This window comes from Mustela erminea, chromosome 13, assembly GCF_009829155.1.
Source record: "Mustela erminea isolate mMusErm1 chromosome 13, mMusErm1.Pri, whole genome shotgun sequence".
Classification (NCBI taxonomy): Eukaryota; Metazoa; Chordata; class Mammalia; order Carnivora; family Mustelidae; genus Mustela; species Mustela erminea.
Window position 1 is genome coordinate 52,835,339 of NC_045626.1, and position 23,484 is coordinate 52,858,822.

The 23,484-nt window shown below is 39.6% G+C and overlaps 1 protein-coding gene and 1 long non-coding RNA gene across 11 annotated transcripts in view; one reads left to right on the plus strand and one right to left on the minus strand.

Annotated features, from left to right (window-relative positions):
* DLGAP1 (DLG associated protein 1) overlaps nucleotides 1-23,484 on the minus strand; it is an 876,459-nt gene that overhangs the window by 182,309 nt on the left and 670,666 nt on the right. For all 10 annotated transcript variants that reach the window (XM_032311577.1, XM_032311574.1, XM_032311575.1 and 7 more), the window contains one exon: nucleotides 6,618-6,795. In XM_032311577.1, coding sequence (XP_032167468.1) covers nucleotides 6,618-6,795 — 178 coding nt within the window. The remainder of the gene's footprint in view (nucleotides 1-6,617; nucleotides 6,796-23,484) is intronic.
* The window catches only part of LOC116572480, a 333,614-nt gene that overhangs the window by 57,758 nt on the left and 252,372 nt on the right, over nucleotides 1-23,484 (plus strand). The gene's annotated exons all lie outside the window — the stretch shown is intronic.

The window sequence follows — 23,484 nt, forward strand, 5'->3', positions numbered from 1 at the left end:
GTGAGCACAAGCAGTGAGAGTGGCAGGCAGAGGGAGAAATAGGCTCTCTGCTGAGCAAAAAGCCAGATGCGATGGGGACTCCATCCCAGGACTCTGGGATCCTGACCTGAGCCAAAGGCAGATGCTCAAGGGACTGAGCCAATCAGGAATCCCTTGTTTAGTGCCTTTTAAAATACAGTTGACCCTGAACAAACAACAAGGGAGTTGGGGCATCGACTCCCCCATGCAGTTGAAAATCTACATACAGCGGTGCTTGGGTGGCTCAGTCAGTGAAGCGTCTGACTCTTGGTTTTGGCTCAGGTCATGATCTTGGGGTCCTGGGACTGAGCCCCATGTAAGGCTCCGCACTCAGGGGGGAGTCTGCTTCTTTCTCCCCCTTCCCTGCTCTTGTCCTCCAGCAAATGCTTTTCTCTTTCTCTCTCTAATAAATTAGAATTCTAAAAAAAAGAAAATCCACATACAAATTTGACTCCACAAAAATGTAACTATTAATAACCTATTATAAGTAAGAATCCTTACTAACACCATAGCTGATTAAAACATATTTATGTCTTATATACACGATGCACTATGTTTTTATAATAAAGTAAGTTAGAGAAAAGAATGTTATTAAGAAATCAAGAGTTGTGGGTGCCTGGGTGGCTCAGGGGATTAAAGCCTCTGCCTTCGGCTCAGGTCATGATTCCGGGGTCCTGGGATTGAGCCCTGCATCGGGCTCTCTGCTCAGCAGGGAGCCTGCTTCCTCCTCTCTCTCTGCCTGCCTCTCTGCCTACTTGTGATCTCTCTATCTGTCAAATAAATAAATAAATAATCTTTAAAAAAATTAAAAAAAAAAAAGAAATCAAGAGTTGGAGGCTCAACTGACTGAGCCACCCAGATGCCCCAGATATAGTTTATTTATTTATTTATTTTTAAAAGATTTTATTTATTTATTTGACAGACAGAGATCACAAGTAAGCAGAGAGGCAGGCAGAGAGAGAGAGAGGGGGAAGCAGGCTCTCTGCTGACAGAGAGCCCAATGCGGGGCTTGATCCCAGGACCCTGAGATCATGACCTGAGCCGAAGGCAGAGGCTTTAACCCACTGGGCCACCCAGGTGCCCCCCACTCCAGGTATAGTTTAATGCTCTTTCTATTCTATCATGGGCAATTTGCTTGAATTCTCTGAGCCTCACTTTCCTCATCTGTAAAATGGGTACAATGATGTCTATTTCCTATGGATGCTTTAAGGATAAAAATAAAATATTCAAAATGCATATTATATTTCTGGGCACATTGTAGATACTCCAAAAATAGTGGCAGTTATTCTGTGAGACAGTGTAGTGGGAAGAATGAATCAATTTACTACAAATGTCTAAACTGAATTTCATAAAGTAAGAAATGATCTTTTTTTGTAGTTGATATGAAATTAATGAGAATATGAAAAGTTTCTTATATGTATCAGGTAAGCAATTCATGATGACTATTCTGCTGTTATCATTTCCATTATTACTCCTATTATTAGCAATATTGTTGCCATCAATATCTCCATACCAGTAGGTACTGGAGAAACGTGTCAGTGAGGAGTCAGGATACTTGGATTTCTAGGTTCTGTACTGGCTGTATTCGTAGACCTTTAATTCATCTGAGTTTTTATTTCTTTGAATGCATACAATAAAGGGATGATCTAGGTCACAAGTCATAGCTAAACTGCTGGTATTACCACTGAGCATAATAGCTGCTTATTCACTTTTTAAAAAAATGATGTAGAAATCCAATACATTGCCAGCCAGAAATATCTGTGGGCTTCTGGTTTACCACTCCAGATGAAGATATTTGAGAATTTGACTTGAAATAAATGAAGACATAATTTATTTATTATGAATTAATTAGGCTAATTTGGAAATGACTGTTATTATACCAAATACATATATATATATTTTAAATGTGACTTTTAAAAATTCTTTATTCTCAAGCTTTACTTTATAAAAACCCCCATTTTTATTAGATGTATGTGTAGTACAAAATATAGAAAGGGACTAAATATAAACAAAATCAAAAGACAACTGACAGAATGGGAGAAGATATTTGCAAACGACATATCAGATAAAGGACTAGTGTCCAGAATCTATAAAGAACTTAGCAAACTCAACACCCAAAGAACAAATAATCCAATCAAGAAATGGGCAGAGGACATGAACAGACATTTCTGCAAAGAAGACATCCAGATGGCCAACAGACACATGAAAAAGTGCTCCATATCACTCGGCATCAGGGAAATACAAATCAAAACCACAATGAGATATCACCTCACACCAGTCAGAATGGCTAAAATCAACAAGTCAGGAAATGACAGATGCTGGCGAGGATGCGGAGAAAGGGGAACCCTCCTACACTGTTGGTGGGAATGCAAGCTGGTGCAGCCACTCTGGAAAACAGCATGGAGGTTCCTCAAAATGTTGAAAATAGAACTGCCCTATGACCCAGCAATTGCACTATTGGGTATTTACCCTAAGGATACAAACGTAGTGATCCAAAGGGGCACATGCACCCGAATGTTTATAGCAGCAATGTCCACAATAGCCAAACTATGGAAAGAACCTAGATGTCCATCAACAGATGAATGGATCAAGAAGATGTGGTATATATACACAATGGAATACTATGCAGCCATCAAAAGAAATGAAATCTTGCCATTTGCGACAACATGGATGGAACTAGAGCGTATCATGCTTAGCGAAATAAGTCAAGCAGAGAAAGACAACTATCATATGATCTCCCTGATATGAGGAAGTGGTGATGCAACATGGGGGCTTAAGTGGGTAGGAGAAGAATCAATGAAACAAGATGGGATTGGGAGGGAGACAAACCATAAGTGACTTTTAATCTCACAAAACAAACTGAGGGTTGCTGGGGGGAGGGGGTTTGGGAGAAGGGGGTGGGATTATGGACATTGGGGAGGGTATGTGCTTTGGTGAGTGCTGTGAAGTGTGTAAACCTGGTGATTCACAGACCTGTACCCCTGGGGATAGAGTATTATGCCTCCATCAGAAAGGATGAATACCCAACTTTTGTAGCAACATGGACGGGACTGGAAGAGATTATGCTGAGTGAAATAAGTCAAGCAGAGAGAGTCAACTATCATATGGTTTCACTTATTTGTGGAGCATAACAAATAGCATGGAGGACATGGGGACTTAGAGTGGAGAAGGGAGTTGGGGGAAATTGGAAGGGGAGGTGAACCATGAGAGACTATGGACTCTGAAAAACAATCTGAGGGTTTTGAAGGGACGGGGGGTGGGAGTTTGGGGTACCAGGTGGTGGGTATTATAGAGGGCACAGATTGCATGGAGCACGGGGTGTGGTGCAAAAATAATGAATACTGTTATGCTGGAAATAAAAATAAATAAAATAAAAAAAAAAAGAAAGGGACTAAATATAAAAAAATTCAATTTTTCTCTACCATGCATGCACAATCTGTTTTTAGAGGTATTTTATTTCTTTGAGGTATGAATGGCATAAATAAACAATTTAGTTATTCTAGACCAATATTTTGGCTTATAACATTTTACTTTGATCTTTCTAGGAGGCTTTGATGAATAATATGCCAGGTTTTAAAAGGGAATAGGATATAATGCATTTAAATTCTATACAATTACAGTTGCTACTAAGGATCTATGAGCGAGAATATCCCCAACATCAGAAAAGCTGACCACTTTTTGAAAAGTCTAGAATATATATGGTAGTATTACTTTGAAGAAGAAACTATTCTCCTCTGAATAATGACACTATTGGGACTGCAATAGTTTGAAATTATCCTTAGAAATATTGTGTTACTTGAAAAGTGAGTATGAGACTAGAAAAATGATGTATCATTAGGAATCCATTTAGGATGGCTATTCTTTCTGTATTTTACTTAAGGCTAAGTGATTATACCACCAGATTACAGGGCACAACCTGCTGTAGCATCAGGGCCCACATGTGCCTCTTTTTTGTTGATAAGTTACTCGGCTGTCACTAGGATGTGATGGTGTCTCAGGAAGGTCAGATCCGTGGCACAGGGACTCAAGCCAGGCAGCTATGTAGATTCAATGTCCTGATGGGGGAAGTGACATGTTTCTCCTGTCTTGAACATTTAAAATTTAAAAATCTAGAGTTGCCTGGGTGGCTTAGTTGGTTAAGATCTGCCTTCGGCTCAGGTCATGATCCCAGGGTCCTGGGATCGGGTCCTGCATCAGGCTCCTTGCTCAATGGGAAGTCTGCTGCTTGCTCTCACACTACCATTCCCTCTGCTTGTGCTCTCTCTCTCTCTCTGGCAAATAAATAAAATCTTCATAAGAAATAAAATTTAAACATTTAGAATTATGAAAGCAGTGAATGGGTATAAATATTTTCCAACAATTTTTTTAAAAATCCACTGATGTATTCAATGTAATCTATATGTATGACAGCTGGATTTATAGACTACCTTTCCAGAAGCCTATGTGACCATGAGGCCATCTGGAATATACAAAAGCTTAAATAAATTTTATTTTATTATTACTTTTATTATTTTTTTAAAAAAAGATTCTATTTATTTATTTGACAAGGAGACAGAGAGGAAACAAAAGCAGAGGGAGTGTGAGAGGGAGAAGCAGGCTCCCCACTGAGCAGGAGCCCAATGCAGGGCTCAATCCCAGGACCCTGAGATCATGACCCAAGCTGAAGGCAGACACCCAACAACTGAGCCACCCTAGTGCCCCAAGAAATTTTAAATATTATATTCCTTATTGTAAAAAAAGTAAGGGGAGGCTACTCAAAATTTCAGCAAATGAGGCACCAACTATATTCCTGGGAGTTGGGATAGTGAGTATCATTGGACATATCAGCTAGCACAGGTGGGCATGCATGTTCTTGCAGGATTCTTTCAAGTAAGGAAATGTGCAGTGGGCAGGTGTGGGGATCCCCCATGCCAGCTTTCCCCAATTCCCACCCTGCCCTGCTCTTTGGGGCCTTGCTATGGTTCTTGTCTTTGCTCTTCAAGAATGCAGTTAGAGTAAAGAGCTCTATTTTGTTGGTAGGGACAAAGCAAGAACCATGGTCCTATTTCAGGGTCTCACTCTGGTAGATTAGAGATGCTTCAGTTCTCAGCCTACCGTGTTTGGCTAGCCACCATCATTACCACTCTCCTCTTCATCACCACAGTCACCATCACCATCACCACTACCCTCACTACCATCCTCCTCTTCATCACCACAGTCACCATCCCCATCACCACTACCCTCACTACCAACCTCTTCCTCATCACCACAGTCACCATCACCATCCTCATCACCACTACCTTAACCACCACCACCCTCACCATTGCTACCACCATTTGTAGCTGCACTGCTAGTAGCATTAATTTTTACCTTGGTGATCACAATGTCTTCCAGACTAGCTTCTTTACTTCTAACCATTCATCCTCTCTCATCTTTTCTCTATTTTTTCCATACGAATTATTTCACATCAAAGTTCTGATCATATCTCTTGCCTGTTTAAAAGCTGAGGTTTCAATTAATCTTTAATCAATCCCATCCCTAACAAATGAAGTCCAGTCTCCTGGGCCTGGCATGCAAAGCTATGCATTAACAAGTATATCCAGGGAGGAGCACCTGGGTGGCTTAGTAGGTTAAGCGTCTGCCTTCGGCTCAGGTCATGATCCCAGGGTCCTGGGATCGAGCCCAGTATCAGGCTCTCTGTTCAGATGAGGGCCTTCTTTTCCTTCTCTCTCTTCCCCATTCCCCTGCTCATGTTCTCTCTCTCACTCACTCTGCTCTCTCTCAAATAAGTAAAGAAATAAATATTTTTTAAAATGTTTATATCCAAGGCCGGGCAAGTGATTTTGTACTGTTCATCAATGAATAACTTGTATAATCTGGTCCAGTGTTCTGCTCAATAAGTACTAGCTGAATTAATTGTATAGTAGTTATTTTTTTTTAATAGAAATTTAAATTCAGAGTTCTTACATTTCATTTAAAAAATATCCTTCTTGTGCTCCCAGAGGAAGTCAGCCCCTGTGGTATCTTTGGTTCCTCTCATGGCCCCCCAAAAGCTGCAGGGTCAAGTCCTCCAAGAGTCCCAGGTCTTCTTAATCCCCGATCTTAGGTAAAACAGCCATCTCCCACACTCTGAGACCTTTGTGGGGATAGACTGAGTATTTTGGACATAGAATTAATTTGCTTTTATTGAGTCTTAATCCCTGGTCCAGCATACTGGTTCTTAGAAGTGGCTTTTGTCTCATTGCCAAGATATAATATTTACCTGGGACCCAGCTGAGATAAGTAGGACGTATCTCCCTTCTTGTCCCTGGGTCTCTGTCTTGATGACCTGCTCAATACTTCTACTCTTATGATCAGACAGTGCTATGGTTTTTGCCAGTGACGTCTACCATGTCCTTCTATCCCACAAGCATCTTTATCACCTCATCTGTCAACTTCCTGATGGCAAGTGTGCTGGTGCTGACTGACTACTGGTGAATTTCCGTGTCCTTTATCCTTCCCTAGTAGTTGTTGAACATGTGTAGCATGTAGATCAGGCTGACCCATCAGTGGTTTACTCCTTTCATGCCCTGTGTCCACTAACCCTTATGCAGGTAATGGCCCGTAGCCATGGTGCTCACCTGGCTAATGGTGCTCATGGCTCGCATGTAGCTCTCATTCCTAGAGCGGAACTTTGGTGACGTGAGCAGGCCAGCAGGGTCAAGGCTGTCCAAGCTTCGGTTGATGGAGACTTCACTTACAGCCCTCAGGTAACTGTGACTCCGGATCTGGAGTTTGGGGGAGTGTTCATTGGAAATCCTGAAAGGGAATAAGAGAAGGGGCACATTTAGTCATAGTCCAAGATGTAAGCAGTAATAAGATGTGGGTGCACTACCATTGATGTGGCACCCTAAATACTGGGATGAAAAATATAGATGGCTTCCTATGATATTAGACTCCCCCATGGTGTCTCAGAAGGAAAAAGTTCTGGCAGGAAATCATTAAGTTCTGATGACCTTAGAGAGCAATTAAAATTCTCTTCAGCCCATGAAGTAATTTCCCCATTCACATTTTCTCAGGCGTCTGGAGGAGGGAGATAATAGCTTTGACCCCGTGCCCCAGAATCCTTCCTATGTGATCTATAAGCTTTTTCTTTTACCCACTTCCTTTCTGTGGCCATCTTTTTGTTTTCGGACTGTCTAGTAACAGCCAATGGGTATACATCTGTAACCGTGTCAGTATCTCTACCAATCCTTCTCTCTTCTACTTGTCTGTCTAATCTTTGTATCATTTAGTTGAGATTGAATTTAGTAAACACAACTTCAGTTTTAGCCTTTAACAATGCATACATCTTTAAATCTTGATATGTAAAGAAAGTCTTTACACGCTTTGTAGTCTGTATTTTCTTTCAAGATGCATTTTAAAATTATAAAAGTAGGAAAGGCTCATTGCCAAGCTACACAGGAGTGCATAAAGCAGAAAGTGGGTCTCTCTCTCCACCCCTGTTTCTGCCACAGAATTCTACACCCTTAAAAGAACTACCTGTGTAGCAGTCTGGTGTATATCTTTCCTGTCTTTGTCTCTCTCTCTCTCTCTCTCTTTTTTTTTTTTTTTTAAGATTTTATTTATTTATTTATTTATGTATTTGAAAGAGAGAGAGAGAGAGAGAGAGAGAGAGAGAGAGAGAAAGTGAGAGCATGAGCAGGGGCAGGGGACAAACAGACTCCCTGCTAAGTAGGCAGCCCAATGTGGGGCTTGATCCCAGGACCCTGGGATCATGACCTTAGCCAAAGGCGGTTGCTTAACTGACTGAGCCACGAGGTGCCCACGTTTCTGCCTTTCTATAGATATATAACCAATTTATTTTCAGTAATTTTTCAAGCTTGCTTTCACATGGGATTCAGGGTGAGTTTTCTTTCATTGGTAAATTTCTTTTATTTTTGCTGAAATGTTGCTTCCAGCAAAAGTTAAAGCTGATAAGAAAGATGTATGCCCAGTATTATTGCTATTATTTGTCATTCTGGAGATCAAAACCAATGAATTAGAAAATAAAAGGATACAGGGAATATAAATATTCTGAAGTAAGAGATAAGTTTCATGTATTCACATTATATATCTAGAAGATAAAAAAACTAAGAAGTGGGGCACCTGGGTGGCTCAGTGAGTTAAGCCTCTGCCTTCGGCTCAGGTCATGATCTCAGGGTACTGGGACCAAGTCCCGCATCAGGCTCTCTGCTCTTTAGGGAGCCTGCTTCCCTTCCTCTCTCTGCCTGCCTCTCTGCCTACTTGTGATCTCTGTCCGTCAAGTAAATAAATAAAATCTTAAAAAAAAAAAAAACTGAGACGCTATCGGAATGCATAAGAGAGATCCACAGGATAGCTAGATACAGGGTTAAAAAATACAAAAATTAATAGCTTTTCTATATACTGCCACCACCAAATAGAAATTTTAATTTAAAAAAATCCTATTTAAAATGGTAAATGTTATAAAATAAGTACAAATCATAAAAAAATGCAACAGGATTTTATGAAGAAAACTATAAAGCTTTGTGGAAGGCAATAAACAAGGCCTAAATAGATGTAAATTTTTTTTTTAAAGATTTTATATATTTATTAGAGAAGGACACAGTGAGAGAGGGAACACAAGCAGGGGGAGTGGGAAAGGGAGAGGGAGAGGAAAAGCAGGCTTCCTGCTCAACAGGGAGCCCGATGCAGGGCTGGATCTCAGGACTCTGGAATCATGACCTTAGTTGAAGGCAGCTGCTTAATGGACTGAGCCACCCAGGTACCCCATGGGCCTAAATATATGTAAAGGAAGATAATTTTCCTTGGTGGAAGTAATATTGTAAGAAAAAATTAAAATTTTCCTAAATTAAGCTACAAATCTAATGCCATTGTAATAAAAATTCTCGTCTTTTTTTTTTTTTTTTTTTGAGTGTAACAAGTTCATCTTAAGTTTCTTTGAGGTTCATAGCAGCATTATTCATAAGAGCCAAAAGGTAGGGCAACCCAAATGTCTGTCAGCTGAGGAATGGGTAAAATGTGATATATCCATACGGGGGAATATTAGTTGGCCGTGAGGAAGTGTTTAGTACTGATATATGCGACGACATGGATGAATTTTGTAAACATCATGGTAAGTAGAAGAGGCCAGTTATGGATTATATGATTCTACTTATATAAAGTTCCAGAATAAAAAATTTCTAAATACAGAAGGTAGATTAGTGGCTGCCTAGACTGGGATGTCTAGGAGGAGGAGGAAGATGGCAAGGCTGGGGGTTGATATCTAAAAGGTATGATCTTTTTCTTTGGGGTGGCAAAAAACAATCTAAAATGGATTGTGGTGGCGGTTGCACAAATCTGAATATGCTAGAGACCATTGCATCGCACATGGTCAATGTGTAAAACAATGAGTAAATTGGGGGCGCCTGGGTGGCTCAGTGGTTTAGGCCTCTGCCTTCGGCTCAGGTCATGATCTCAGGGTCCTGGGATCGAGCCCCACATCGGGCTCTCTGCTCAGCGGGGAGCCTGCTTCCCCCTCTCTCTCTGCCTGCCTCTCTGCCTACTTGTGATTTCTGTCTGTCAAATAAATAAATAAAAATCTTAAAAAAAAAAACAAAAAAAAAAAAAACAATGAGTAAATTGTTTGCTATGTACATTATAGATCCATAAAGCTGTTTTAAAAATTATATGAGGCCTCAAAATAATCAGATTTCCTAACGGAAGGCGTTCAGAGAGTAGACTGTGATCGGCACAGTGAGAGAAGGAACGCCAGGGAAGGGGTTGCAATATGGTGATAATTTAAAGAACTAGTGATAGGACTGAGTTAAGTAGCTGCTGAACTTCAGCAGATGGGTTTAAGAGCCCATGTGAAGATTAAACATGGAAGATGAGTAAGAGGAGGGGGTCTAAAACCAGCCAGAAAATAAAAATAAATTAAAAAGGAGATAAATATCCTATCAGATCTCAAATATACTTTATAATGACAAAGAGGAAAACAGCGTGGTATAGCGAAGGAATAGACAAATCTGTGTAATAAAGTAAGGACTCCAGGGGCACCTGGGTGGCTCAGTGGGTTAAGCCGCTGCCTTCGGCTCAGGTCATGATCTCAGGGTCCTGGGATCGAGTCCTGCATCGGGCTCTCTGCTCAACAGGGAGCCTGCTTCCCTCTCTCCCTCTCTCTCTCTGCCTGCCTCTCTGTCTACTTGTAATCTCTCTCTGTCAAATAAATAAGTAAAATCTTAAAAAAAAAAAAAAGTTAAAAAAAAAAAAGTAAGGACTCCAGAAACAGAACCGAGTGTCTATCTAAACTTACTGTCTTGCAAAGGTGGCAATTTAAATAAGCAGGGAAGAGATAAATTACTTAGTAATGGTGTTAGATGAGCTGTGAGTCCACATGGGGAAAAAAAAAGGATTCCTACTATCCATATTATTAAAAGATTAAAAATCAAAAGCCCTAGTGTGGGGCTCAATCCCAGGACCCTGGGGATCATGGCTTAGCCGAAGGCAGATGCTCAACCAACTGAGCCACCCAGGCATCCCTGAATTTTTTTTTTTAAGTTTTCATTTTTAAGTAATTTTTACATGCATTTTGGGCCTCAAACGTACAACCCCGAGATCAAGAGTCGCGTGCTCTAAGCCAACTAGGCGCCCCGTATAATCTTAATGTCTATACCTAAAAACTTTTTAAAATTATCAGGATTTTATGGAAATAAACTATAAGACCTTATGGAAGACAATAAAGTAAGCCTAAGAAATGAAAAGAAAGTGGTGGAAAAAGATTTTTAGAAACAGAATGTTGGGGCGCCTGGGTGGCTCAGTGGGTTAAGCCTTCAACTCAGGTCGTGATCTCGGGATCCTGCGATTGAGCCCCACATCGGGCTCTCTGCTGTCAGGGAGCCTGCTTCCTCCTCTTTCTCTGCCTGCCTCTCTGCCCACTTGTGATCTCTCTGTCAAATAAATAAGTGAAATCTTAAAAAAAAAGAAAAAAGAAACAGGATGTTGAAATTAAAAGCCATTAAAAAAAAGATGGATAAGAATCTACTTAAGAATAGTACTACATAAAAATTTAAAACTTTTGTTCAAAAAAGGCAGTATAAGCAAAGTTAAGAATAATAGTCACTGGGTAGGAAACATATTTGCAATATCACGCGAGATAATGAAGAGAGTTCACCCCTATAACATTTAAAGTGGACTTAGCAAATTAAAGAATAATGCAAATAACTAAAAAAATGGACAGAGATTCAGTAAATTAGAGAAATGTTGATAAATGTAAACACCATTTGCACATCAGATCCAGGCACACCCAGGTCCACGTCTGCAGATGGCAAAGATAATCTCCAAAATCCAAATGTCCTCTTTGCAGTGTGTAAGAGTGCACTCATTCTTGAGGTTTGTATGGGATTACTTAAACACAATAGTCAAAAAAGTTAGACTCAGTAATACCAAAACCTGGGAATTTGATGAGCAGCTACAAAAGGAACTAAATTAAAACAAATCTAGAATTTAACCATGAAAGTTAACCTCCTACATCATTATTGTAAAAGGGAAACTGTTCTCTATGGATCCTACAAGTAGCTATCAAACATGGGCTATTTGTTCTGCCAACTCAGGTAAATATTTGCCATGTGTTATGTGCTATTATGATAATTCACAAGGGGTTACTTTAGAAACACTCATGGCACCAATCCCAACCAACCAAATAACCAACCAACCAACCAACCAACCAACTGAAGAATTCATTTCCCCCCTAAGATTTCTTTTAAGGGGGTACCTGGGTGGCTCAGTGGTTAAGTGTCTGCCTTTGGCTCAGGTCATGATCCCAGGGGCCTGGGATTGAGCCCCACGTTGGGCTCCCTGCTCATTGGGAAGCCTCCTTCTCCCTCGCCCACTCCCCCTCTCTCGATGTCTCTCTCTTTCTGTCAAACAAAATCTTAAAAAAAAAAAAAAAAAAAAAGATCTCTTTTAAGAAAAGAGAGACTTAGGGGTACCTGGGGGGCTCAGTGGGTTAAAGCCTCTGCCTTCAGCTCAGGTCATGATCTCAGGGTCCTGGGATCCAGTCCCGCATTGGGCTCTCTGCTCGGCAGGGAGCCTGCTTCCCCTCTCTGTCTCGCCCTGCCTCTCTGACTACTTGCGATCTCTGTCAAATAAATAAATAAAATTTAAAAAAAGAAAAAAAAAAGGCTTAGCTGGAAACATTTATGAGCTAAAGTTCACTTCCCCTTAGATCTTGAGAATTAGATGACAAATGTGTTTCTTTGGCTCTTTTGTAACATGACCCCGGGCGATGATATTGCCAACATAAATGATGATACTGTGCCAAATAGTTATGGGGGCAGCAATGCGGGTGGTGACTGTTTCATAAATGGTGTATATTCAAAAGAAGAAGCGAAAGTCCAGTGCTTTGAAAAATGAGTGTCTACCGGCTGAGATGGGGAAATGAGGCATCATTGCAACAATCATTCAGCCTGGTCACTTGTTATGAAATTAGGCATAATTCCCAAATTTCTAAGTGAAAAATCACTCAGAAAGGATTGAATAGTTCTGCTTTGGTGAGTCATTTCTGATAAAACAACACATACTTTAACCATACACTAAACATAAGGAAATGAATTCTTATCTTGTCTGCTTAGTGGAGCCCACAGCTCTCAGTATAAAATGCCCAGTATAGATATGTGCTGCTGGTGTAGAAACACCAAAGAAATGGCAGGAAATAGTGTATTGGTTACTTCATTTCACCTCAAAAGAAAGGTGATTTGCCAAGAAGAAAGGGCATGTGCATATTCAGAAATATTAGTTTTCATTTTAGATTAATTATTTTTCCATGTTGGCCTATTCACAATGACATGTATCTTTTTCTACTTTTCTTCCTAAATAGGCCCAGTTCATGTATTGTGGCTTATCAGAACTGAGATTTTGGCCTGGTTGAGTCCCACTCATTGTCATGTCCTTTAAGTGCATGCAGAGAGGGGCACCTGGGTTAGTTAAGCGTCTGTGGCTCAGGTCACGATCCCAGGGCCCTGGGATCAAGTCCTGCATCGGGCTCCTTGCTCAGGAGTCTGCTTCTCTCTCTCCCTCTGCTGCTCACCCTGCTTGTGCTCTCTCTTTCTCAAATAAACAAAAATCTTAAATATGCACACAAAAGATAGGACACCCTTACGTTAGTCATGGGGCGGCCATGTATACAAGCTTGGCCCAGAATCAGTAAGGTTGCCAAAGAAGAGAAAATGCAATAATACTCAGACTGCAAAGTTTTAAACCAGTGTCCTTGAAGTGAAAATGATTAACTTTGTGATAGAGTACTGAAAGTATAACTTAATCAGATGAATTAAACCCTAGGGATGTGATGGGCGGCATAGTGATCATAGCTAATCCTGGGGTGCAGTGTGCTTGAAATGTGCAAAGAGAGTAGATCTTTAAAAAAAAAATTGAGATAGAAGATTGACATACTCGTTTCAGATATATGACATAATGATTCACTGTGAGTATTGCTAAATGATCACCCCAATAAATCTAGTTAGTATCTAGCACCACATGATTTTTTCTTGTGATGAGAACTTCTAAGATTCACTCTCAATACTTTTTTTTTTAAAAAAGATTTTATTTATTTATTTGACAGAGATCACAAGTAGGCAGAGCAGCAGGCAGAGAGAGAGAGAGGAGGAAGCAGTCTCCCCGCTGAGCAGAGAACCCAAGGCGGGGCTCAATGCCAGGACCCTGGGATCATGACCTGAGCTGAAAGCAGAGGCTTTAACCCACTGAGCCACCCAGGCGCCCCTCAACATATTTTTTTTTTTTTAAGATTTTATTTATGTATTTGACAGAGAGACAGAACAAGCACAGGGAAGGGCAGACAGACGGAGAAGCAGGCTCCCCACTGAGCAGGGAGCCCAATGTGGGGCTCAATTCCAGGACCCTGGTATCTTGACCTGAGCCAAAGGCAGACGCTTAACCAACTGAGCCACCCAGATACCAACACTTTCAAATATATAGTATTGTTACCTGTGGTCTCCATGCTGTACATTACATCCACAGGACTTCTTCATTTTATAAACTGGAAGCTTGTACCTTTGGACGCCCTTCATCCATTTCTCCTACCCCCAGCCATTGCCTTTGTCAACCACCAACCTGTTCTCTGTATTTATAAGCTCAGTTTTTGTTTGTTTAGAGTCTCCATGTAAGGGAGATCATATGGTATTTGTCTGAGAGTAGATCTTAAGTGGTCTTACGCCTCAGCCGCTGGCAACCACCATTCTACTTTATGTATCTCGGAGTTTGGCTACTGTAGGTCGATCTTATACAAGTGAAATTATATAGTATTTGCCCAGCTTGTTTCACTTAGTATAATGTCTTCACGGTTCATCCATAATGCAGCATGCGGCAGAACTAACTTCCTTTAAGGCTGAATAAGTTTCCACTGTATGTCTAGATTACGTTTTGTTGATTCCCTCATCTACTCACAGACACTTGGGTTCCTTCCACTTTTTGCTAGTGTGATAAAGTAGCTGTGAACACGGGTGTACAGATATCTGTTTGAGTTTCTGCTTCTGGTTCTTGGGGGAATAGAGGCAGAAGTTAAAAAATCTCTCTTTATCAGAAGTACTTAATCTTCCCTATTTCATTTCTTGGCAATTAAACTCCCAACAAATTTGGGCATCAACATAATAAAAAGAAACTGTCACTTACTGCCTCCCTCTGGAAAGGTATACTATTGATCATTCAGGGTTAGTTTTAAGCACACTAAATAATAAGAGTAGTATTTCAGGGACTATTATTGCTGTAGTTGAAAAGGGAAAAAGGATACTTCTGTTATTTGGTGGAAAGTACAGTAAAAATGTGAGTATAATTTTACTGCTCTAGTATTTACAAAACAGTGATATAATTAAAACTTGATACAGTATTATTATTATTTTTTTAAAAGATTTTATTTATTTATTTGACAGACAGAGATCACAAGTAGGCAGAGCAGCAGGCAGAGAGAGAAAGGGGGAAGCAGGCTTCCTGCTGAGCAGAGAGCCCGATGTGGGGCTCGATCCCAGGACCCTGAGATCATGACCTGAGCCGAAGGCTTAACCCACTGAGCCACTCACGTGCCCCTTGATACAGTATTATGAGAACAAACTGCATTGAAATAATTAAGACATCCAAAAAAGTAATTCCATAAGCACTTAGAGATTGCAGAAAGGCTGTTGCCAATAGTGTCCATTTATGAACCAGTAAGGAAAGACATAATGTCATCACTAAGAAAGCTGTGATGATAGTTTAACTGTACTTGTTAGTGGAAAGCCCATGGTGGTGATGCTTAGGAGGGGAGGTGGGGGATAGTGACCTAAATGCTGCTTTGAGCTGACCTACAGTGTTTCCTTCAATTTAAAAAGTGTCAGGGCAGAGCAGATCTACTTCCATAGATGTAAGTTGACATTGACAAATTGGAGCAGTTAAAACCCGTGTAAAAGAGTTTTGATAGATTTTTCACAAAGGGCTTCATAGTCTGACTTCACTTTGGGAAGAGCAAAAAGCAACCAAAGACAGACTGTTAAATAATTCTTATAATGTTGGTTTTCTTCTAATCTCCTTTGTCAAACGCTCTGTGTCTACACTCACTACCGGCATGCCAAAAGGTCACAAAGAAGACATCTCTTCCATGTAATAGTCCTCAGTTGTTTTGAATACAGTTGTCCATCCCCGCTAAGCCTTCTCTTCTCCAGCTGACATGCCCCCTTTATCTTGTCCTCTTATGTCAAGACTTCAGGCTGTCCATTACCTTGATGACTTATCTCTAAAGGTGGTCCGATTTGTTAGTTTCTCTTTGACAGCAAAACACCCAGAACCAAACTCAAACTTCCAAATGTGGGCTGACAAGTGCAGAATACAGAATGGCTATAATCATTTATTTTATAGAAAATCCTTCTATGATACCGCCTGAGAGAGCTCTGGATTGTTTGGCCTCTAAGCACACTCCTAATTTCTGGTAAGCTCCCTTTGGACAATGTTTAGATCTTCATGTCAATTGATGTTAAGTCATTCCAATTTTTGACACTTTAGTTTGTATTAAAATGAAATCAAAGGGGGTGGCTGGGTGGCTCAGGTCATGATCCTAGGGGCCTAGGATGGAGCCCTGCAATAGGCTCCCTGCTCAGTGGGAAGGTGCTTCTTCCCTTCCTACTGCCCCTGCTTGTGTTCTCTCTCTCTCTCAAGTAAATAAATGAACTCTTTTAAAAAATAAGTTGACAGGGCACCTGGGTGGCTTGGTGGGTTAAAGCGTCTGCTCAGGTCCTGGAATTGAGCCCTCCATTGGGCTCTCTGCTCCGCGGAGCCTGCCTCTCTGCCTACTTGTGATCTCTGTCTGTCAAAGAAATAAATAAAATCTTAAAAAAAAATAAAAAATAAATTGAAATCAAAGATTAATCCTGTTCTTGCCAGTTAGGTGTCACCAGCATATGAGATAACAGAAGCAAACCTAGCAGTACCCCAAATCAGTGAGTATTACAAGGTCCTATGCATATAAGGGCTTTACCTACAATATCTTACCTATTACAGCAATATTCTATATTATTATAGTAATTGTGAAGCCTTATCACCTCTATTTTACAAATAAGGAAGCAGAGGCTGACAAGTTTGTAAACTCCGAAACAAAGGCTAGAACTGTAAAACTTCTATAGTCTTAATCTTCTCGTACCTTCCCCATAATGATGCCACCTATTTGCTCACCCAGGTACTTGTCAAGTTATTGCCTGGGATTGGGTGAATCAGTGATCTTCCAAGATGACTCAATTCATCAATAATATAGTTTTTGCTCTAAGGTTATTTCACACATTTCCCTACCACTCAGCCCACATTTCTCTGATGTTTGTGTATTTTTATTTTTTTTCTGACTTTTATTCTTTCATGCAAGCCTATAGTGATCTACTGTTTCAAGTACTATTCTAAATGCAATCATTCCTCTGATGTGTCTGTCTCAAGCATTTCAAAGAGGGAGCTATAAGTAGTCTTATATATGCCTTGATAGTAAATCTTGGTAGTTCTTATTTTCTAAATCATCACAAACCATCTGTTTAAAAATTCTTTCTGGAATGTTTCCAAGGACTCACATTAGATTAACTATTTGTAACTTTTGGAATCTTCTTTTTTGAAAATTGAGATAGTATTTTTTTCCTGGTACTTTTTCTATGGTCCCTAAAATATTACCAGTTGTGGTTCTACAATTAGATCTGAGTTCCTTCAGATTGAAACTAAGTTTTCCTGGCTTTCCAGGTTTTCTTATGTGTGGCAGTTACCTGGTTTTGGTCTACATAAAAATATGGCCAACGACGTAAGCCCAACCCAGAACCAAAATGTTGACAATCTTGTGTTAGTCTCAGGTGTTTCACATAAGTGATTCAGCAGTTATATACATTACACAGTGCTGACCACAATAAGTATAGTTACCATTTGCTACCGTACAGTGTTATTACAATATTAATGACTATATTTCCTATGCTTTACTTCTCATCCCCATGGCTTATTTATTTCATAACTGGAGATTTGTTCCTCTTAATCCACTTCACTTCCATTTTGCCCACCCCCTTACCCCATCTCTGCCCCTCTGCCACCACCAGTTCGTTCTCTGTATTTATGAGTCTAAGACAGAATACTTATTTTATTTTTTCTTTTCAAATTTTTATTTAAATTCTAATTAGTTAACATATGGTGCAATTTTGGTTTCAGGAGTAGAATTCAGTGATTTTTCACTTATATACAATACCCAGTACTCATCATGACAAGTGCCTTCTTAATCCCTATCACACCTCTCGCCCCCCCCCCCCCCCCGCCCATCTTCCTCTATGAACCCTCAGTTTGTTCTCTGTGATCGAGTCTCCGGTTTGTTTCCCTTTCTCTTTTTAGTTCCCACCCTCACCCCAATACTTTCCTCTTTTTGTTTCTTAAATTCCACATATGAGTGAAATTATATGGTATTTATCTTTCTTTATTTCTATATTTTATTCAAACCACTAAAATGATACCATTAAATTGTGATAAACTGTAATTCCTAAGTCTACCATTAAAAAAGCTATATCAAAAAGACATATTCAAAAACACTACAGATAAATCCAAATAAAATTCCAAAAAATATTCAAGTTTCCCATAAGAAAGCAGGAAAAAAACCCAGAGAAACAAAAAACAGAACAAACAGAAAACAAAAAAATCTAGGGAGACTTAAACCCTAAGATGATAGTCATTAAATATGTAGTCTCAATGCATTAATTAAAAGACAGAGATTTGCAGACTGGATTTAAAAACATGACCCAGCTATTAACTGTCTCCCAGAAACTCACTTCAAGTATAATGATGTAAATAAGTTGAAAATAAAAGGATAGAAAAAATTTTATTGTGTAAATAGACAATGGAAAACAGAAGTGGTTCTATTAACATCAGATAAAGAAATTTTATTACTAAAGGTTATTGGTAAAGAAAAATACCCAGAGAGGACATTACATAATAACTAAAGATCCAATCCATTAAGAACACAAAGCAGTCTTAAATATCTCAAAACAAATGAAGCAAAAACTTATAGAATGGGAAGAGATAGAAAATCCATAATTACAGTTGCAGACTTCAACAACCACTTCTCCACAATTGTTAGAGCAACTAGACAGAAAATAAAGGAGGATCTAGAAGAGCTCCAAACTGTATCAACCAGTAGAATCAAAGAGCATTTAAAGAGCTTAAACTTAAAGAGCATTCTCAAACTTAAAGAGCATTCTACCCAAGAACAGCAGAATACACATTCTTTCCAAGTACCCATGGAAAATATGTAAAGAAAGACCATATTCTGGGCCATAAAGTGAAGCCTCAACCAATTTAAAAGAATTGAAATAATACACAATGTGTACAGCTAAGATTATATTTAATAGCAAGAGACTGAATTTTTTCTTCTAAGATTATGAACAAGGGAAGGATGTTCAATCTCCCTCTTATTTAGCATAGTGCTGGAAGTTCTAGTCAGTGTAGTAAGGAAATTAAAAGCATGCAAATTGGAAAGGAAGAAATAAAACTGTTCTTATTTGCAGTTGACATAATTGCCAATATAGAAAATCCCAAGGAATCTAAAAATAAATAAATAAATAATAAAATAAAAAGAATCCTGAACTAAGAAGTAAATTCAGCCAAGTAACAGAAAATAAGATCAACATATAAAAATAATTGTATTTTAAAATACTAGAATGAGCACATGGACACCAAAATTAGAAATATAATACCATTTACAACTGTTTAAAAAAATTCAATGCTTAGGTATAAGTCTAACCAAGCATCAAGACTTGTGTTACTAAAAACTACGCAATTCCAATGAAAGAAGATTAAAAAAAAATCAAAGAAGGGGCGCCTGGGTGGCTCAGTGGGTTAAAGCCTCTGCCTTCAGCTCAGGTCATGATCCCAGGATGCTGGGATGGAGCCCCACATCAGGCTTTCTGCTTAGTGGAAAGCTGTTTACCTATCTCTCTGCCTGCCTCTCTATGTACTTGAGATCTCTGTCTGTCAAATAAATAAATAAAATATCTTAAAAACAAAAAAAGAAACTTTAAAAAAAATCAAAGAAGATTAGATCAGTAGAGATGCTCATAGTAAAAATGTAAATTCTCTCCAAATTGACATGTAGATTTAATGCATTTCCTATCAAAATTCCATGTTTTTAGATATAGACAAGATTATTTAAAAATGTACAGGGAAAGTTAGAGGAACTAGAATAGCTAAAATGGTATTTTTAAAGATTTTATTTGTAGAGAGAAAGTGTTCGCACACGTGGGGTGAAGTGGGGGTGAGAGAGGGGCAGGGAGAGGGTCAAGCAGAGTCTGTGTTGAGCACCAAGCCCGACATGGGGCTCAGTTCCACAACCCAGAGATCATGACCTGAGCTGAAGTGAAGAGTTAGATGCTTAACTGACTGAGGTAGTTTATAATAGCTAGACTCTTCTTCTGAATATTGCCCCATGCCTAAGCAGGTGCCCCTAAAATAATTTTGAGGAATAAGGTAGGATTCACTCTTTTCAGTATCTATCTATCTACTTATTTATATATTTTCATGTTACTCAATTTAAAGACTTTCTGTATAGCTTCAGTAATCAAGACTGTTTGGTACTGGTTGGGGGATAGACATGTAGATCAATGGCACAAAGTGGGGAGTCTAGAAATAAACCCACACATATATGCCCAAGTGATTATCGCAATTGCAAGAGCAATTTAATGGAGGAAAGATAGCCTTTTCCAAATGGAGCTGGAGTAACTGGACCTTTATAGGTGAACCCCAAACAAAAATAAAATGTTAGACTAAGTCTCATGCCTTATTAAAAAGTAAGTCAAAATGGATCATAGTCTTAAATAAAAAACATGGAAAAAACAGAGAAAATCTTTGGATTCTAAGCTGGGCAAGGTGTTCTTAGATTTGACACTAACAGAATAATGCGTAAGGGGAAAACTTTATAAATTGGATGTTATCAAAATTAAAAGCGTTGGCTCTTTGACTCTATGAAGAAGATGAAAAGATAAGTTAGGTACGAGAAGATTTTAAATATCACATATCTGATGAAGGACTCATAGCTGCTATAAACAGAGTACTCTTGAAATCCAACAGAAAAAAAGTCTAATTAGAAAACAGGCAAAAGGCCTGAAAAGACATTTTACAAATAAGCACACGAAAGGACGATGAACATCATTAACCATTAGGGAACGCAAATAAAATCCACAACGAGCTAGTTCTACATACCTCTCAGAATGGCTAAATTAAAAATATAACGACAGCAAATGTTGATGGGATTTAGAGAACCAGAATCCCTCATACATTGCTGGTAAGAATGTAAAACGGTGCAGCCACTCTAGAAAGTGTGGCTGTTTCTTACAAAATGAAACCACAACTACCTATGACCCAGGAACTGTATTCCTGGGAATTTATCTTTGAGAAACTAAGCCTGTGTTCACCCAGAAAGCCTATATAGGAATGTTACAGCAGCTTTGTTCATCATAGTCTCTAGCTGGAAACCATCCAGTTGTGTGTCAATGGGTAAAAGATTAAACTGTGGTGCATCTATGCCATGGAACTCTACTCAGCAACAGTCTGCGAGGATCTCTGGAGAATTACGCTAAGTGAAAATAAGTAATTTTCAAAAGGTTACATGCTATATGATTCTGCTTATAGAATGTTCTTGGAATGATAAATTCATCGTGATGGAGAAGAGATTAGTGGTTGCTGGGGGTAAAGAAAGAAGTGGGGGTGGGAGGGAAGTAAGGTAGCTATAAAAAGGCAACATGAGGCTATTTGTGGTGATGGAAAGCTTTTGTATCTTGGCTGTATCAGTATCTTGCTTGTGACATTATACTATAGTTTTGTAAGATATTACCAATGTGGGGGAGACTGGGTAAAAGATACATGAGATCTCTCTGTATTATTTTTACAATTACATGTGAATCTACAATTATATCAAAATGAAACTTTAATAAATAATTCCATCCCAGACAGTGAATGGATTAGAAAGAAACTGGGTTAAAAAAAAACAAACCTAATCAATATGGTCCCTCACCTAGTCTGAAGTTAGATGTTTGGAATTGAGTTTATACCTAAGAGTAAGCAGAGCCAGTTTAACCTCCAAATTTTAGAACTTCTGCCACAATAAACCAGCAGCTGTTTGTGGCACTGAGGGAAAAAAAAAAAAAGCACACTTTAAGAATGCACTCATGGCTCAAGAACATGGGTAGCTATCACTGTGTTTGAAGCTCTGGTATATTCCATTTCCCTGCCCTACGGGGTCAGCGCTGTCGTCACTGGAGAGGAAGGAAGGCAGGCAAGAGCCAAGGGAGGTGGTGGGACTCATGTTATTCTCTGAATGCAACATTTTTAGAAAAAGATTTTATTCATTTATTTGACACAGAGAGAGCGAGCGAGAGAGAGAGAGCGAGAGCGAGTGCAGAAGCAGGGGAAGAGGGAGAGGGAGAGGGAGAAGCAGGTACCCCGCTGAGCAGGAAGCCAGATCCGGACTTAATCCCAGGACACCCAAGCTGAAGGCAGGCACTTAACTGACTGAGCCACTGAGGCACCCCTGAATGCAGGGGTTGTTTTCTGCTGCTCTGGGAGGCTCAGGTAGTTTGTAATAGCTAGACTCTTCTGAATATTGCCCCATGCCTTTCCAGCCCATCACTGGCTACTACAGTTTTATACAGCCAGCCACCCTGATGCTTTAGTTAAGGCATAAAAAGCCTGGAGGTGACCATAGGAAAAGGCATTTAAAACACAACATTGGGGGCGCCTGGGTGGCTTAGTGGGTTAAAGCCTCTGCCTTCGGCTCAGGACCCTGGGATCGAGCCCCGCATCAGGCTCTCTGCTCAGCAGGAAGCCTGCTTCCTCCATTCTCTCTCTCTGCCTGTATCTCTGCCTACTTGTGATCTCTGTCAAATAAATAAATAAAATCTTAAAAAAAAAATAAAAAAACCACAACACTGATGTGCCATGCAACACACATGAATGTACATTCATTAGTTATGTGTTACGTCAGCCTTGGATGTAGAAATGCACCACTTCTGAAACTTAGATCTAGATAAAGTAACTACTCATTCATCCAAGCAAAAAGGAAAAAAGGTTTTCCAGGAAATGGGAAGAATCATTAACTTCACAGAATTCTGAGCAGAAAGTACAATCGTCCAGGATATAAGGCAGACACATATTTTAAAGCACTTGTGAGCAAAGTGGAAACATGCCCTACCAATCCATTATTGCCAGATGCAAATAGTATTCAAATGACCACAGGTGCTCTGATTAAATCAATTAGGTACAAAGTAATAATTAGGACTGTTGGCAGTCAGTAGCTTTTCCGGATACATGCTTAGATGTTGAAAAGATGACTTCTACCACTTTTTTTTTTTTTTAACCTTTGCACTGTGGTAAATCGTAGTAATTTCTTATGCTTTGAAGGAAAGGGAATGGAAAGATAATATTCTCCCTATTGGGGATGGTTTAACTTTTCCATAGAGAAGCACTGAACATTCAGTTATTAACACATAAAAAGGGATGAAAGCTTTTCTGGTCAAAATGTATTATGGTAGCAATATAATAGAATATACATATTCTGCTGTGAAAAATCCCAAGATTCTGATAAGCAACGTCTATGAAACAGGAAGGAGGGAGCTAGGGGATTAGACAAAATAAACAAAGCTCCTCTTTCAGAGGCTGCTGCCTGGACAGCTCAGACTGGCCTCATTTCCTTCCCTCTTCTAACCCTGAGTGCCCTTCCTCTTCTTTGGGTCCTTATTAATTGGCCTTTGTCTTTCTTCTAATGAAAAAGGCACTTATGCTCTCTCCTAATCTTTCCTGTGCCCAATAGTCTAAATGAAGGAAAGCAAGTCTGTTTCCAGGGAGATGAGCCCTGACCACGAGAAGAGTCCGTCCCGGGGAGCGCCTGCAGGGGGCGGTCGACACTGAAGAATGAACAGAGGCTCGGGCTGTTCAGGACAGTGCATCTCCTGTAGCACAGGCAGATGCAAGTCT